Genomic DNA, 15,030 nt, shown 5'->3' on the forward strand with positions numbered 1-15,030 from the left:
AGGAGGCGCTGCAGTTCAAGGCTAGCCTGGCAGTGCACATGTTTCACTGTCGTCACTTTGAAGTTGCTGTGAGCTCAGTTGAATACCCACTGTGACATGTACCTCACTAAACTGGGGCACAGCTCAGTCACTGTGGCATTTGACTAGGCACTGAACTGCACTGCAAGATTTTTTTGTCTTGGCAGAGCACATGATTACAAGATGGGCATATTAACTTTATATTTTGAGTCATCTGAAATGAATGCCTTCTCAATGAGATACTACTAGTGTGTCTCATAAACATTTAAAATGTCAAAGTCATATTATTTCTTAAAAAATATAGTAAGTAATGGATTGAAAGAGAATCCATTTTTGTCATCATGGGACTTTTTAGAGTGCTGGATTTTTCAAAATGAATGGATATTAATCCTCTTGATAATTTCTCTAGTTGTTAGTTTTGAGATATTACTCATAAAAATTTGTACAGCCTTGAAGAAGAAACCTGTGCCTCAAGGAAACAGAACTTTAGATTCCAAGAAGGTAAGAGCAAATGGCTAAACTCCCCTATCAAAATCACATGTAGGGATAATTTTTTAAAAATCAACTTGAATACTTCCATTATTAATCTAACATCATTTTATCTTCCCCCTTGGAATAGAATGAAGACAGTTTCTTGGAAGGTGTTATATTTGGTAAATATGACATAATTTCATATTTGAATATATAACTTGTTTAGCCTGAATTTCCTCCACTGATTCTGTGCCTTTTTATTTCCTATATAGCTCTGGAGAATCTCTCCAATAGTAACTCATCTTCACAACAAAGGTGGGTAACACATGTTGAAACTAAACAAAATAACTTGGTAAAATTCTACATTTCATTCACTTCTGAATTTCAGAGAAGGCTTTTTCTATATATATTGCTATTCCCCTTCTTAATTCATTCTAATGTTGATTTTAAATAATTGCTTGTTCCAAGTTTTGTTATAGGCTTTTCATGTCGTGGTGAAATTATTCTTTGGGATAAATAGCATTATTTATAATTTTCACAGGTAAAGGTAAAACTTGTTGTAGTTAATGGACTGTGTTCTGACTCTAAAATATTTCCACTATACACAGAGACATAGTAACCACCACTTCTAATTAAATTGGAAAAAAATAACTTAGCCATCTAGTATGGACCAAATTAACATGGAACTAGGTACTATAAAGTAACCTGTTTTGTGTGAAGTTTGGAATGTAAATCAGAATCAGTATGCCACAGGTATCTCATTGCTAGGGATTAAGCACTGACATCACTCTTTTGTTGCCATCAATAGTTAACAGAAAATCATTCAGTAAATATTAAACACCTATACAATGGATACTGTCTAATAGTGGCCTATAACCACTAAGTTTCTGATCTTAAAGAGACTATCTCAGGTAAGTAAGTAGGTAGAGGGATAGATGAGTAGGTGGATGGATAGATGATAGAGGATAGATAGATAATTCGGTGATAGTCATAGATGATTGATAGATAGATGGATAGGTAGATAGATGATAGACATAGTTGGTTTTTCTCATGGTATGGTAACACCATGATAGAACTGTGAGAACATTTAGAAGATACCTAAGCCAGCCTAGAGTTGTTAGAAATGGATTCATGAAGGTTATGCTTACTGAATTTTGTTTTTTAAATTTATTTTTATTTTTTTAAATTTTTATTGAGAGCAAAAGAGACAGAGACACAGAGAAAATAGGCATGCCAGGGTTTCTAGCCATTGCAAAGAACTCCAGACACATGTGTCACTTTGTTCATCAGCCTTATGTGAGTCCTGGGAAATTGAACCTTAGTCCTTTGGGTTTGTAGGCAAGCACCTTAATTTCTAAGCCATCTCTCCAGCCCTTCTTGCTGAATCTTAAAAAAATGAAGGCAAGTTAGCCTGAAATTAGAGTTAGGAGGATAATAAAGGGATTCAAGTACATAAACAAAGGCAATGACATAAGAACTGGAAAACTATCAAAAGATAAGGTAATTATTTCCATTTCTGGAATCTTTTTTTAAAAATTTTTTTGGGGGTAAAGTTTCACTCTAGCCCAGGCTGACCTAGAATACACTATGTAGTCTCTGGGTGGCTTTGAACTCATGGTGATCCTCCTACCTCTGCCTCCTGAGTGCTGGGATAAAGACGTGTGCTACCACGCCTGGCTTTTTGTTTTTTCAATTTTTAATTTATTTATTTGAGAACTACAGATGGAGAGAGAAAGAGGCAGAGAGAGAGAGAGAGAGAGAGAGAGAGAGAGAATGGGTACACCAGGGCTTCCAGCCACTGCAAACGAATTCCAGACACATGCGCCCCCTTGTGCATCTGGCTAACATGGGTCCTAGGGAATTGAGCCTCGAACCAGGGTCCTTAGGCTTCACAGGCAAGCACTTAACTGCTAAGCCATCTCTCCAGTCCTTAATTTTTAATTTTTTATAAGTAACAACTTCCATGATTGTAAACAATATCCCATGGTAATGGCCTCCCTCCCCCCACTTTCCCCTTTGAAACTCCACTCTCCATCATATCCCCTCCCACTCTCAATCAGTCTTCATTTTATTTTGATGTCAGGATCTTTTCCTCTATTATGATGGTCTTATGTAGATAGTGTCAGGCTCTGTGAGGTCATGGATATTCAGGCCATTTTGTATCTGGGGGAAGCACATTGTAAAGAGTCCTACCCTTCCTTTGGCTCTTACATTCTTTCCGCCACCTCTTCCGCAATGGACCCTGAGCCTTGGAAAGTGTGATAGAGATATTTCAGTGCTGAGAACTCCTCTGTCACTTCTCAGCACTGTGATGCCTTCTGAGTCATGCCAAGGTCACTGCCATCTGAAAAGAGAAAGTTCTCTAACCAAAAGTGAGAGTAGCATTAATAGATGGGTATGAACATTAAGAGAAGTGCTTACTGGGCAGTTTGGTGGCCAAATATAAGGCTGTTATACTGTTGAGTATCTTCACTGGTGATTTCTCTGTCTCCCACTGAGCTGCATGCAGTGTGGCTCTTTCTAGCTTTCTGACAGCTGGTCTACATGGAGGAGGTTTTCAGTTCAGTTCCAGCAGAATTTTTCAGTGGCCTTGCAGCCCAAGTATGTGGAATCTTCAGCAATAGGGTCTTACCATTTACTCCTGGTGGGAAACCAAGGGCCCTGGCAATGGCCTGTAATGTTTTAGGGGAGTCAGGGACCTCCCTGGCTAACAAGTCAAAGGAAGGTATCCCATCCCTAACACTGAAAATTTTCTAGTAACAATCTACGGCTCCTGAGTGTTCCATTGTCCATAAAACCAGGTTTCCATATGATTTATTTATATCCTTTTAGATTAGATTTTATTTATTTATTTATTTTTTGATTTGTTTTGAGGTAGGGTCTCACTCTAGTTCAGGCTGACCTGGAATTCACTATGTAGTCTCAGGGTGGCATTGAACTCGTGGGGATCCTCCTACCTCTGCCTCCCGAGTGCTGGGATTAAAGGCATGCGCCACCACGTCCAATCCTCTTAGATTTTTATTAACCCACCTTTTCCTTTACTCAATCTCTTCCCCTGTCACCTGCAAATAATGATAACTTGATCTCTTCCTTTCCAATTTGTATTCCTTTTATGTGTGTCTCTTACCTTATTGCTATGGGTAAGACATCAGTAGTATGTTAAATAAAAGTGGGAACAGTGGATACCCTTGTCTTGTTCCTGATTTTAGTGAAAAGGCTTCAAGTTTTCCCCATTTAGTAATATGTTGGCTGTAGGCTTGTCATAAATAGCCTTTGTTATGTTGAGATATGTTTCTTCTATTCCCAGTCTCTGTAGGATTTTTATCATGAAGGGGTGTTAAGTTAGATTTTGTCAAATGCTTTCTCTGCATATAGTGAGATGATCATGTGATTTTTGTCCTTCAGTTCATTTATATAATGTATTACATTTATCAATTTACATATGTTGAACAATCCCTGCATCTCTGGGATAAAGCCTATTTGGTCAGGGTGAATGATCTCTCTGATATATTCTTGTATTCTGTTTGCCAATATTTTGTTGAGAATTTTTACATCTATGATTATGAGGGAGATTGTTTTGTAATATTCTTTTTTGTTTTATCTTTGCCTGATTTTGGCATTAAGGTGATGCTGGCTTTGTAGAAGGAGTTTAGTAGGATTCCTTCTTTTTCTATTTTATGGAAAAGCTTAAGAAGCAATGGTGTTAGTTCTTCCCTGAAGGTCTGGTAAAATTCACCAGTGAATCCACCTGGGCCTGAAATTCTTTTTAGTTGGGAGATTCTTTATTTTTATTTTTATTTTTGGTTGTTAATTTTTATTTATTTATTTGAGAGTGATAGATAGAGAAAGAGGTGGAGAGAGAGAATGGGCGCACCAGGGCTTCCAACCATTGCAAAAGAACTCCAGACTCATGCGCCCCCTTGTGCATCTGGCTAACGTGGGACCTGGGGAATGGAGCCTTGAGCCAGGGTCATTAGGCTTCACAGGCAAGCACTTAACCACTAAGCCATCTCTCCAGCTCGAGATTCTTTTTTTAAAAAAAAAAAATTTACTTATTTATTTGATAGAGATAAAAAGGGAGAGAGAGAGAGAAAAGAGGGAGAGAATGGACACAGCAGGGCCTCCAGCCACTGAAAATGAACTCCAGATGCGTGTACCCCCTTGTGCATCTGGCTTACGTGGTCTTGGAGAATTGAACCAGTATCCTTTGGCTTTGCAGGCAACTGCCTTAACCACTTAGCCATTTCTCCTGCCCTAATGGAGAGACTGTTTTTTTACTTTTTTTATTTTTTTCTTTTCACAATTTTTATTAACATTTTCCATGATTATAAAAAATATCCCATGGTAATACCCTCCCTCCCCCCCACTTTCCCCTTTGAAATTCCATTTTTATTTATTTTTTTAAATTTTTATTAACATTTTCCATGATTATAAAATATATCCCATGGTAATTCCCTCCCTTCCCACCCCCACACTTTCCCATTTGAAATTCCATTCTCCATCATATTACCCCCCCATTACAATCATTGTAATTACATATATACAATATCAACCTATTAAGTATCTTCCTCCCTTCCTTTCTCTACCCTTTATGTCTCCTTTTTACCTTACTGGCCTCTGCTACTAAGTATTTTCATTCTCACGCAGAAGCCCAGTCATCTGTAGCTAGGATCCACATATGAGAGAGAACATGTGGCGTTTGGCTTTCTGGGCCTGGGTTACCTCACTTAGTATAATACTTTCCAGATCCATCCATTTTTCTGCAAATTTCATAACTTCATTTTTCTTTACCGCTGAGTAGAACTCCATTGTATAAATGTGCCACATCTTCATTATCCACTCATCTGTTGAGGGACATCTAGGCTGGTTCCATTTCCCAGCTATTATAAATTGAGCTGAAATTCCATTTTTGATAACTGCTTGGATATCCACACTTGGTATAAGTCTATTTAAGTGATTAAACTCATCTTGATTTAATTTAGGTAGATCATATAAATCAAGGAAATCATCCATTTCTTTCAAATTTTCATACTTAGTGGAGAATATGTTTTTATAATATGTCCCTATGATTTTTTTAAATTTCTCTGCTATCTGCTGTGGTGCTGCCTTTTTCATCCTAATTTTATTAATTTGTCTCTCTTTTCTCTTTCTTTTGGTCAGATTTGCTACAGGTTTAATCAATCTTGTTTATCCTTTCAAAGAACCAACTCTTCATTGATTCTTTGGATTTTGTTTGTTTGTTTGTTTCTGCTTCATTGATTTCTGTCCTAATCCTTATTATTTCTTCCCATCAACTGATTTTCGGTTTGCCTTGTTCTTCTTTTTCCAAGGCTTTAAGGTGAAGCATTAGGTTGTTTACTTGAGACCTTTCTAATTTCTTTTTTTTTTTTTCTAATTTCTTAATATAAGAACTTAAAGCTGGGCTGGAGAGATGGCTTAGCGGTTAAGCGCTTGCCTGTGAAGCCTAAGGACCCCGGTTCGAGGCTCGGTTCCCCAGGTCCCACGTTAGCCAGATGCACAAGGGGGTGAACACATCTTTCATAACTAATGTTGGACTGAAGTTTACCTTGCCAGATATTAGGATAGTAACCCCTGCTTGTTTTCTAGGCCCATTTGCTTGAAACACCATTTTCCAGCCTTTCACCCCCCTAAGATAGTGTCCATCCTTTGTAGAAAGGTGAGTTTCTTGGAGGCAGCAAATTGAAGGATCCTTCTGTTTAACCCAGTCTGCAAACCTGTGTCTTTTGGTTGGGGCACTGGGGCTGTGGATATCAAGAGATATTATGAAAGGTGTGTGTTTATTTTTGCCATTTTTTTTATAGTTCTTCCTATTTAACCTTTTCTCTCTTGTATTAACTAGTATTTGAGTGTGGTTTGTTTTTTCCAGGTTCCTTATCTGTGTGCTTTTCTTTCTCTTCAGCATGGAGGATTCTTTCAAGTATTTTCTGTAGAGCTGGTTTTGTCTTCAAATATTCCCTTAGCCTACTTTTGTTGTGGAATGTCCTTATTTTTCCATCTATTTGTATGGATAAGTTTGCAGGATAAAGTAACCTTGGTTGACAGTTGTTATCTTTCAGAACTTGGAGTACATCAATCTAAGCCCTTCTAACTTTCAAAGTTTGTGTTGAGTAATCTGCTATGATCCTGATGGGCTTGCCTTTGTAGGTAACTTGATTTTTTTCTGCTTTCAATATATTTTCTTTGGTTTGTATGTTGGTAGTTTAATTACAATATGGTGAGGAAAGGTTCTTTCCAGTTTTTGTCTGTTTGGTGTTCTATAGGATTCCTGTATCTGCACTGGCATCTCTTTCCCAATTTGGGGGAAGTTTTCTTCTATGAGTTTGTTGAAAATGCCTACAATGCCTTTGGATTGAAATTCTTCTCTTTCTACTATACCATGAATTCTTATGTTTGATCTTTTTGTAGTGTCCTGAATATCTTGAAATTCCCATTTGTACTTTCCTATTAGTTTGTCTTTGTCTTTGTTGGACTGTATTAGATCTGGCAGTTGGTCTTCTATTTTAGATATTCTGTCCTCTCCATCCATTGCACTGGTGAGATTTTCTACAGAGTGTTTTTTTATTTCATTGACTATATTCATTTCTAGTAATTCTAAAATGCTTAAAGTCTAAATACTGTTGTTCCTTGAAATATGTAAGTGATTTACTTCAGCTCTTCTATTATTTGGCTTCTTGAAGGAAACAAACTAGGTGATGAATTTCTCTTTAATGTTTAATGTTAATGTTGTAGTTTAATGTTGATAACATTTAATGTTAATGTTTAATGTGCCCACTCTGTCTGTCTACATAATATATCTGTTTCCATATGCTGTAGATTTTCCTTAGGAAGAAAGATATCTTACATGGTGATTCATTTGCACTCTGTTTCCTTATGTTTCAGATTCAATATCTTTTCAGAAAGAAGAATGCCAACACTTACATCTCAAGAATTCAGCTGTGAAAACAGTTGGGCAAATACCCATTTTGGTGGGTATCAAGAAAGTTGTGTTTGTGAAAGTTCAACACCATTTTCAAGTGAGACCACTTCATCTTTGTCATTTGTTCACTCAGAAGTAAAGGAAATTTTTATAACTCATAAGAAGTATTCAGAAAATGAATATAAAATGATACAACTTTCCACAAAGAGCTTATATTCAATAATGAAAACCAACAGAAAGAAGAAGACAGGAGATCCTTCTGATTTTGACAACTCAAACACATCTACATTCTCTGCAGAAAGTGAGTGTTTCAATAAGGCACCATGCCCTCCTGCACATTTAATTCTTTCTAGAAACCAAATTCAGTTTCTGGAAGACTATGTGAGAAATCAAATTCCTTCAAGGTCCAAAGCTAAATTAAAGAGAAAAAATAATGGTTTGTGTCCCAGAGCTCAAGAATCACTGGTTCAGAATCAACATCCTGAGGAAATGGTTATTTCCAAGCAAGTGCAAGATTCTGTGTTGGAGCAAAGTACTCTGCAGAGTCAATTTGCTGGTCAACTTCAACAACCTAGACATCACGTGAACTCAGACAGGAACCAGCCTGGTATCAAGGCCACATATTTTGCTAAGCCTCCATATCTGAAAGAGGACTGTTTCTCCTACCTCACACAAGACTCCTTTGAGACCCAAAATCCGAAGAGGCACCAACAATTCCTCAAAGCCCCACATGTTATTGACACAGTGCCAAAGGGCCAGCAACACATGATTTCATTTGCATTGAACCATGATTCTGTATGTAGCACAGTGCCTCCTTCACCTGCCCTTGAAGGGAGAAGAAACAGAAGAAAAACACCAGGTGGAGAAAGAAAGCTCAGACCTAAAGTTCCATCTCTAAAAGCAAAGAGAGCACCAACTTCACGGATCTTTTCAATGACAGCATGTCACTCTTCAAAATGTAAGATGGCATTAGGTCACAAGAAGAACATCAGGAAGAAAAATTCACATGAAAATAAGCTGTTAGGACCTACATCAGAATCTATGCAAAAACCCGTTCCATCACCCAAAATAAAATCAAGCACAGAAATGAAGACATGTAAGGACTTACAAAATATGGAGAATGGAGAGGAATTAATAGTTAGTACACCAAACATGCAAAGTGCAGAAAATGGAGAGGAACCAGCAATTAGTACACCAGATATGCAAAGGTGCATCCCAAAGGAGATTAGAAAGAACTCAAAAGATTGCATGGATATTTTTCTGCAGTTTTCAGGTGTCAATTTGCTCATTTCTCTAGCATCCCAAAAGCGTGAAGACAGTGATGAGTCAGAAGGCATAAAGGTTCAAGTGAGTACAGAAAGTGTAAGTCTGGAGGAGGAGAAGTCATTAGTACCTAATATGATAGAATATCTCGACCAAAGTGAGAGAGAGGAAGTGGACTGTAACACCAGAAGCGATGTAAAAAATATGGATCAAGATGAAGGAACAAATGATGCATTTTATAATGCCACGTACAGTGTCATTTCTGAACCACTTCATATAGAAATGCCTATAAAATTAAAAGCCAGCACAGATATGTCAACAATAGGAAGCTGCATTTTGGCATTAAAGCAAGAGAAACCACTAGATGAAAAGATGACACCAGAAGTAAAACATGTGGTTAAGAGCTCCATACTTAAGGAGCTGCAAGAATGTGTCCGAGAGAAAAGGAGACAGGAGGAGGGGCACTTCAGAGTTGGGATGTGTCCAAAGCCACAGGCCGAGCATGTCAGATCTGAAATGAAAACTATCACCGCGGGAAGCAGAAAGGCTGAAAACGAGCAAGACGTGCCGCCACAGAGTGTCCAGGGATCTAGTCCCCGCCTCATGGAAGATCCAGTACACACTGAGAAAATGAAGCAAATCACACACAGTGCTACAGACGGAGAAAGTACCACAGATCATATGAGCTCACCAGAGACCTTGCCAGTCGATGAATACTTAATTGGAACAACAGCTTATGTGCACCCATTTGGTAGACACCCCGGGAAGACAGCATATGATCATATTGCAGAAGAGAGGGGAGACTTACAAAGAGATGTCCCTGAAGCTGAGGTGGGGTCTTTCAAAATCAGGAAGAAAATGTCAGGAACAAAAAACGTACTCGGTGTCAAACACGTGATTACGAAAGAAAAGAAGCCCGCCGCATCACTGATACTCTGTGTCAACAAGCCTGACACGCCAAGACCAAGGAAGAGACTGGGAGGCGGGGTTGAAGGCGTCCTTCGAGAGGTGCTGCACGGAGAGAGGCCGCCACCTGTGCTTCTGCGCGCGCGCTCTACTGTGTCTGGTTTGCCTGACACCAAAATGCATAGCAAGCTGAATGCAAAGAAATCAAGTCATTTCGAGCTAACACAACAAAAGTCCCAGGTTGAAAGGGAGGAAAAGAAATTGAACTCCCCTGGTAAAGAACACGAATCACAAAACACAGTAGGAGCTAAACTGCGCGATGATTTGCCAGTGGTGGGGCAAGCTCTACGCAAACCAGTCCCGTTTGGTAAGCGTGACTTCTGGCTCGATGCATGTCCAGGGCAGGGGGTTAACACAGAGGAGGAACTGTACCAACCGATCTCCTTCCCAGGGCAGGGGGTTAACACAGAGGAGGAACTGTACCAACCGATCTCCTTCCCAGCAACCACCCAGGGGTCTGTTGACTCGCCTGGAGTGAACCCATCTCATGTTGCAAACATGAAGAGGAGCACACCAGCACAAGCCGCCCTCCGGTGCTCTACAGACTGGGAGATGAGTGCTCCAACACCCGGAGAATCACTGATGGGAGACCTTCCCAGAGATGGCAGTATTCCAAGTAGCCAGAATGATGCAAGAAAAATTTGCAATGGTTTTACAGAGAAAGGGACGGGATTATTAAGAGATTCACCAGCAGCTCTCCCAGACACTTTGAACTACTGTAGGACTGATTTGCCTTGTAAAGAGAAGAAGCACAGAGTGAAATGCAAAGACATGACAAAGACTGTGAATCTCAAATCCAGAAAGGCCAGGGTGAAGTCATCACTCTCACAGACATTCAGGACTGCCAGTAAAAGGAAGAAATCAGAATTAGACTTTAAAACCAAACTTAAAAAGATCAACCAAGCTAAAGCATTTGTCCCTGGATGTCTAGATACTCCCTACTCATTCTCTCATGATCACTTAAGGCGAGGACAACCAGCAAGTGCAAAGTACCTGGACATCGTTGTCAGGAGCAGTGAATTCTACAACCGAGAAGGAAAAATTCCTGAGGCAGAACAGGCTTTCCGACAGGCAGCCCCACAGCCCAGCCAGTGCCTGAGGTCTGATGCATATCAAATGAAGGAGCTGCGCTTTGATGAGCCATCACTCAGCTGTTTAACACAGGAGCAACCTGCTAAGGGGCAGGTGGTACCACAGCAAAACGGTTTCCCACACACTGCTCTTAGCCTTAAATTGCATCACGTAGAAGTCAAAGAATCACAGAAAATCACCCAAACAGAAAGTGACATGAAATTCCACATGAGTGCAGAGATCATGCCTCTGAAAGCAGAGAACATATCACATAAGGAAACTATGGCCACAACAGAAGCGTTTGGTAGAAACTCTGAAAGGGAACTAGGTTTGTACCCTGTGGCAACACATTCAGAGATATCAAATGATCTGCAAGTGACATTCTTGCAGTCTTCGGACTCTGTTATAATGCCCTTTGTTTCAAAGTTCAAAAGACAGAGGAAAACACTGAGATCAAGGAAGCAGGCCCCAGTGAGTCATAGATACAGAACTATGAGGGACATCAAGCCCTGCCCTCCACAGATGGCTAGTTGCAAGCATAACACAAGACGGCAGTGCACCAGAAACAGGAAAGCTCTACGGCAAAGGGAACATGAAGCAGATACGGTTTTGGAGGTCAGTCACTCTACGGGGGGTTTTTTGCCCGGCATTAATGGAAGTGCCTATCACAAGAAAGACCGCAACCTTGCCAACTCAGAGGAAGACCTGAGCCAGTCAGAAATCACAAGTACACAGGCACAACCACAAGCAAATCTCACCGAAACTAGCCTGTGTTCTACTCCCTGCCCCATCTTGGATCAATCTCAAGTAGAAAAGCTAGAGCGCTGTTTCTGTTTGTCCCCTGTAACATCGGGGGGAACAAAGGAAGGTGCATTTTCTACAGGAGAAGACGGTGTCCTAGCTGATGAAAGACATCACAATGGACAAGCTGCTGGTGGGGAAAAGAAACAAACAGTGGCTTTGTATCAACTTGCCTTATCTATATCTGAAAAGGAGAAAAACAAACAATCTTCAGTCAGGAAGGCTTCAGTGAATCTCAAATATGAAGTCCTGAAGGCAAAGAAGCCATCAATTTCATGCATGGCCAACTTCAAAGGCACTACCAATCTGAACCATACAAAAAAGACACAACATGGCCCTTTGACAACTGTTACACCTATCATTAGCATAGACAGCAAAACAGAAATAGAAAATGGCCCATCAGGAGAAACAGCACTCAGTTCTACACAAGCAAGGCAGGAGATGTCACAGCGTGAAGGGGACACTACTTTGGATGGCACTAAAGAGACTGAACTTCATAATGACCATGAAGAAGAAGGTGACGAGGAGTTATTTGAAGTAATTCCACAGTGCAGTCAGCATTTTATATTTTGTTCAGCTCCAGAAAGTGATCCTAATGTTGGCAAATTAGAAAGCACAGGGACTAAGAGATTTCTGTTTGTTATGGAACAAGATGTCCCCCAACAGTGTGAACTTGAGGATCCAGTAAAAGGAGAGAGGTCAAAGAAAAGCCTCCAGACACCAAAAGGCACATTATGCCCAGCAGGTCCAAAGCGTCCTCCCCGAGCATCAGAAGCCTCAGGAACAGAAGGAGCTGTGCCTGAGATAGCACAACACGGTGTCCCAGCTGACGGGAGTCACATAGGGGTGCTGAACAGTTGGGAGAAAGAGGAAAAGGCAGGATTGAGAAATGATCTACAAGGCACTGTTCCAGACTTTCGGAATCTCTCCACATCCATTCTACCTGAATCTAGAAAGGAGAAGAATATATCTACGTGCAAAGCCTTACAAGGCAAAATGAGCCCCACCCATGTACTTATGAAGGGAAAGGAGCCATCGGTTTCAAAGACATTTAATCTTCCACAGAGTGGTTGTCAAAGAAATCTACTACCGAAGATCTTGAAATCGCAGTTTGCTGGATTATTATGTTCTGGAGCCCTAGCTGACAGACTTCTTACGAGCATGTCAAATGGACCAATGGCAGAGAACGACAGAGACCCAGCACAAGAACTGCCAGCAACGATTCCGGGGTCTTTGGATTTCTCCAAGCTTTCTTCCCCTTCCTCTAACACACAGAGAGGAAATTTACAATTTATGGACAAAGGACGTAAAGTGAGTCCCAAATGTTCAGCTTTCAAGGCAAAGATATCACCAGTCTCCCAGACACTTAAATTAACAGATTGTGGTACAGCAAGCCATAAAAAGCAATTAAAATGCAACTCCCAAACCAAGAAAAAACAAGATAAATCGGTGCCAAATGCATTTCTAACTGCCATGTCCTCTCCTATGCCAGTGTCCCTTGACCTAGGCACATGTAACAGAGGAAAAAAGGCAGGTGCTCTGTGGGAAATGCGGTTCGGTTATGAACCAAAAGAGCAGCAGGCACATGCCGAGAGAGCTTGGTGTGCGTGTTCCATTGACAAGGAAGGTGTCTCCCACGGCACTGAGGGTGGAACAAGCCAAGGCGGAGCAGAGGACCCACCGACTTCCCAATGCTTCAGATTCAGTGCTCCAAAGATGATGGGGCCCACCTTTGTGAAATCAGACCTAGAACTGAAGAATTCAACAACTTATCCAGAGCTAGAGAAGTCTGTCCATGACAGGAAATCACAGGAGGCCAATATGGACAGAGGGCAGGGCAGATCTGGCAATGCAATGAAAATGGACTTGCCACACAAGAAGAAAGAAAAAATGACCCCAGACACATCCTCCAAACCAGAAACACCTTGTGGCCAGCCCTTACGTTTCTGCGCTCATCAAATGAAAGATCTTGGTGTTCACCAGTCAGCATCTGACCCGAAGACTTCAAAAGGCAGAAATGTGTCTTGTACAGAGCAAGAAATGAAGCAGCAAACACAACTTAGAGAAATTTTGGAGCTCACTTCTAGACAAGTGATAAACTTACTTCACGATGAAATGCCGGGGAAAAGTCCTCCTATTCAGGAAACAGACAACGTGGTATGTCAGAAAACTCTATCTCCAAAGGCAGGGCAATCAGTGATTGGTTCAATACCAAGTGATATGCCCTGGGATGGAAATCCTAAAAGGAAGTGGAACTGTCCCATTTCAGAACAAAAGGCATGGAATCAAAATGACTTACAAACAGCTTTAAAACCTTTAGATTTCTCCAGCTTTCCATCACCAGAATATGAAGGAGGGAACACTTTTTCCAACAGAATGCTTCAAAGACCTGAGGGTGGTCCTTTGACAGAGAAAGCAGAATTACAAGAGAACTTAGCCACAACTTCCGTGGGACCTTTTGATCTTTTTGTACCTGTTTCATGTAACTCCCAAAGCCATGTAAGCACAGTACAGTCATCAGGAATTGAAATGATATCAAATCCCAAATGTTTAACTGTAAGGAAAAAGAAGCCACCAATTTCACAGATACTTAAAATCAATGGACACTTTAATGCAAAACATAGGAAGAAATTTCAATCAAATCTAAGAATCAAAATAAAAGCAATGTGGAATGGTGACAGTGTGGCTGATATAGTCCCCAGGACCATTTACTTCATTTCAGATACCTCTGACATTAACAGACAAAATGAAGTCAAAGAAGAGATTGCTCTGGGAGTGTCAAGGTGTAGTCACACGCAGCCAACACAAGTGGAGTTGTCCGTTGAAAGCAAGTCTGTTCCCATGGACAGGGGTGGTTCTGACTTCCTAAAGAGAGCAGAACTACCTGCTGGGCACTGTAGGGGAGCAAAGCAAGAACTGCTAATCAAAACTCATCTATTCAATAGAAAAACCATAGCAGTAAATGAAAATCTCAAAAGGAAAGCTAACCCTACCATGTCAGAAGGCTTGCTTTCAGGAGCCTCATCTCTCCACAGGAGTCAGATTTATGAAACTAATCCAGAAGTGGATGGAAAAACAGGAAAGACCAACAGCATGCAAGTAGGTCTCACAGGTGGACTCTCAGATGTGGAGAAATCATGCTTTTGTGTAGGACTTAGTGAGTCAACAGGTAACACTGATAAAAGTGACCAAAAGAAAACTTTCCACTTTTTGAAAGAAAATTCTTCATGTAAATTGGCAGGAATTGGTGGGTATTTACCTGTTTCAGAAGAAACTGAGAGACAGACAGATTGCCTGAAAGCCCCTGATGTGTCAGATCCCAAAGGTGCCCTGTCACCATCACAGTCAGCATCCTCTCCACCGCTTGATGGTGCGGATCACTCTGCTGCAAGCATTCGTGAGAATACGAGCTCTGGGGCCCCGAAGGTAAAAGAAGATTCAGGCAAATTAAATGCTTCCAAAAACTCTAGTCATACTGCTACGCCTGTCCTATCACAAACCAA

The 15,030-nt window shown here is 40.7% G+C and overlaps 1 protein-coding gene across 1 annotated transcript in view; it reads left to right on the top strand.

The window, feature by feature from the left end:
- Nucleotides 1-288: 288 nt before the first annotated feature.
- The window catches only part of Ccdc168 (coiled-coil domain containing 168), a 28,813-nt gene continuing 14,071 nt past the window's right edge, over nucleotides 289-15,030 (top strand). The window contains exons 1-4 of the mRNA XM_045145283.1: nucleotides 289-519; nucleotides 638-671; nucleotides 762-804; nucleotides 7,390-14,953. Coding sequence (XP_045001218.1) covers nucleotides 289-519; nucleotides 638-671; nucleotides 762-804; nucleotides 7,390-14,953 — 7,872 coding nt within the window. The remainder of the gene's footprint in view (nucleotides 520-637; nucleotides 672-761; nucleotides 805-7,389; nucleotides 14,954-15,030) is intronic.

Source organism: Jaculus jaculus, chromosome 3, assembly GCF_020740685.1.
Source record: "Jaculus jaculus isolate mJacJac1 chromosome 3, mJacJac1.mat.Y.cur, whole genome shotgun sequence".
In the NCBI taxonomy this organism is placed as follows: Eukaryota; Metazoa; Chordata; class Mammalia; order Rodentia; family Dipodidae; genus Jaculus; species Jaculus jaculus.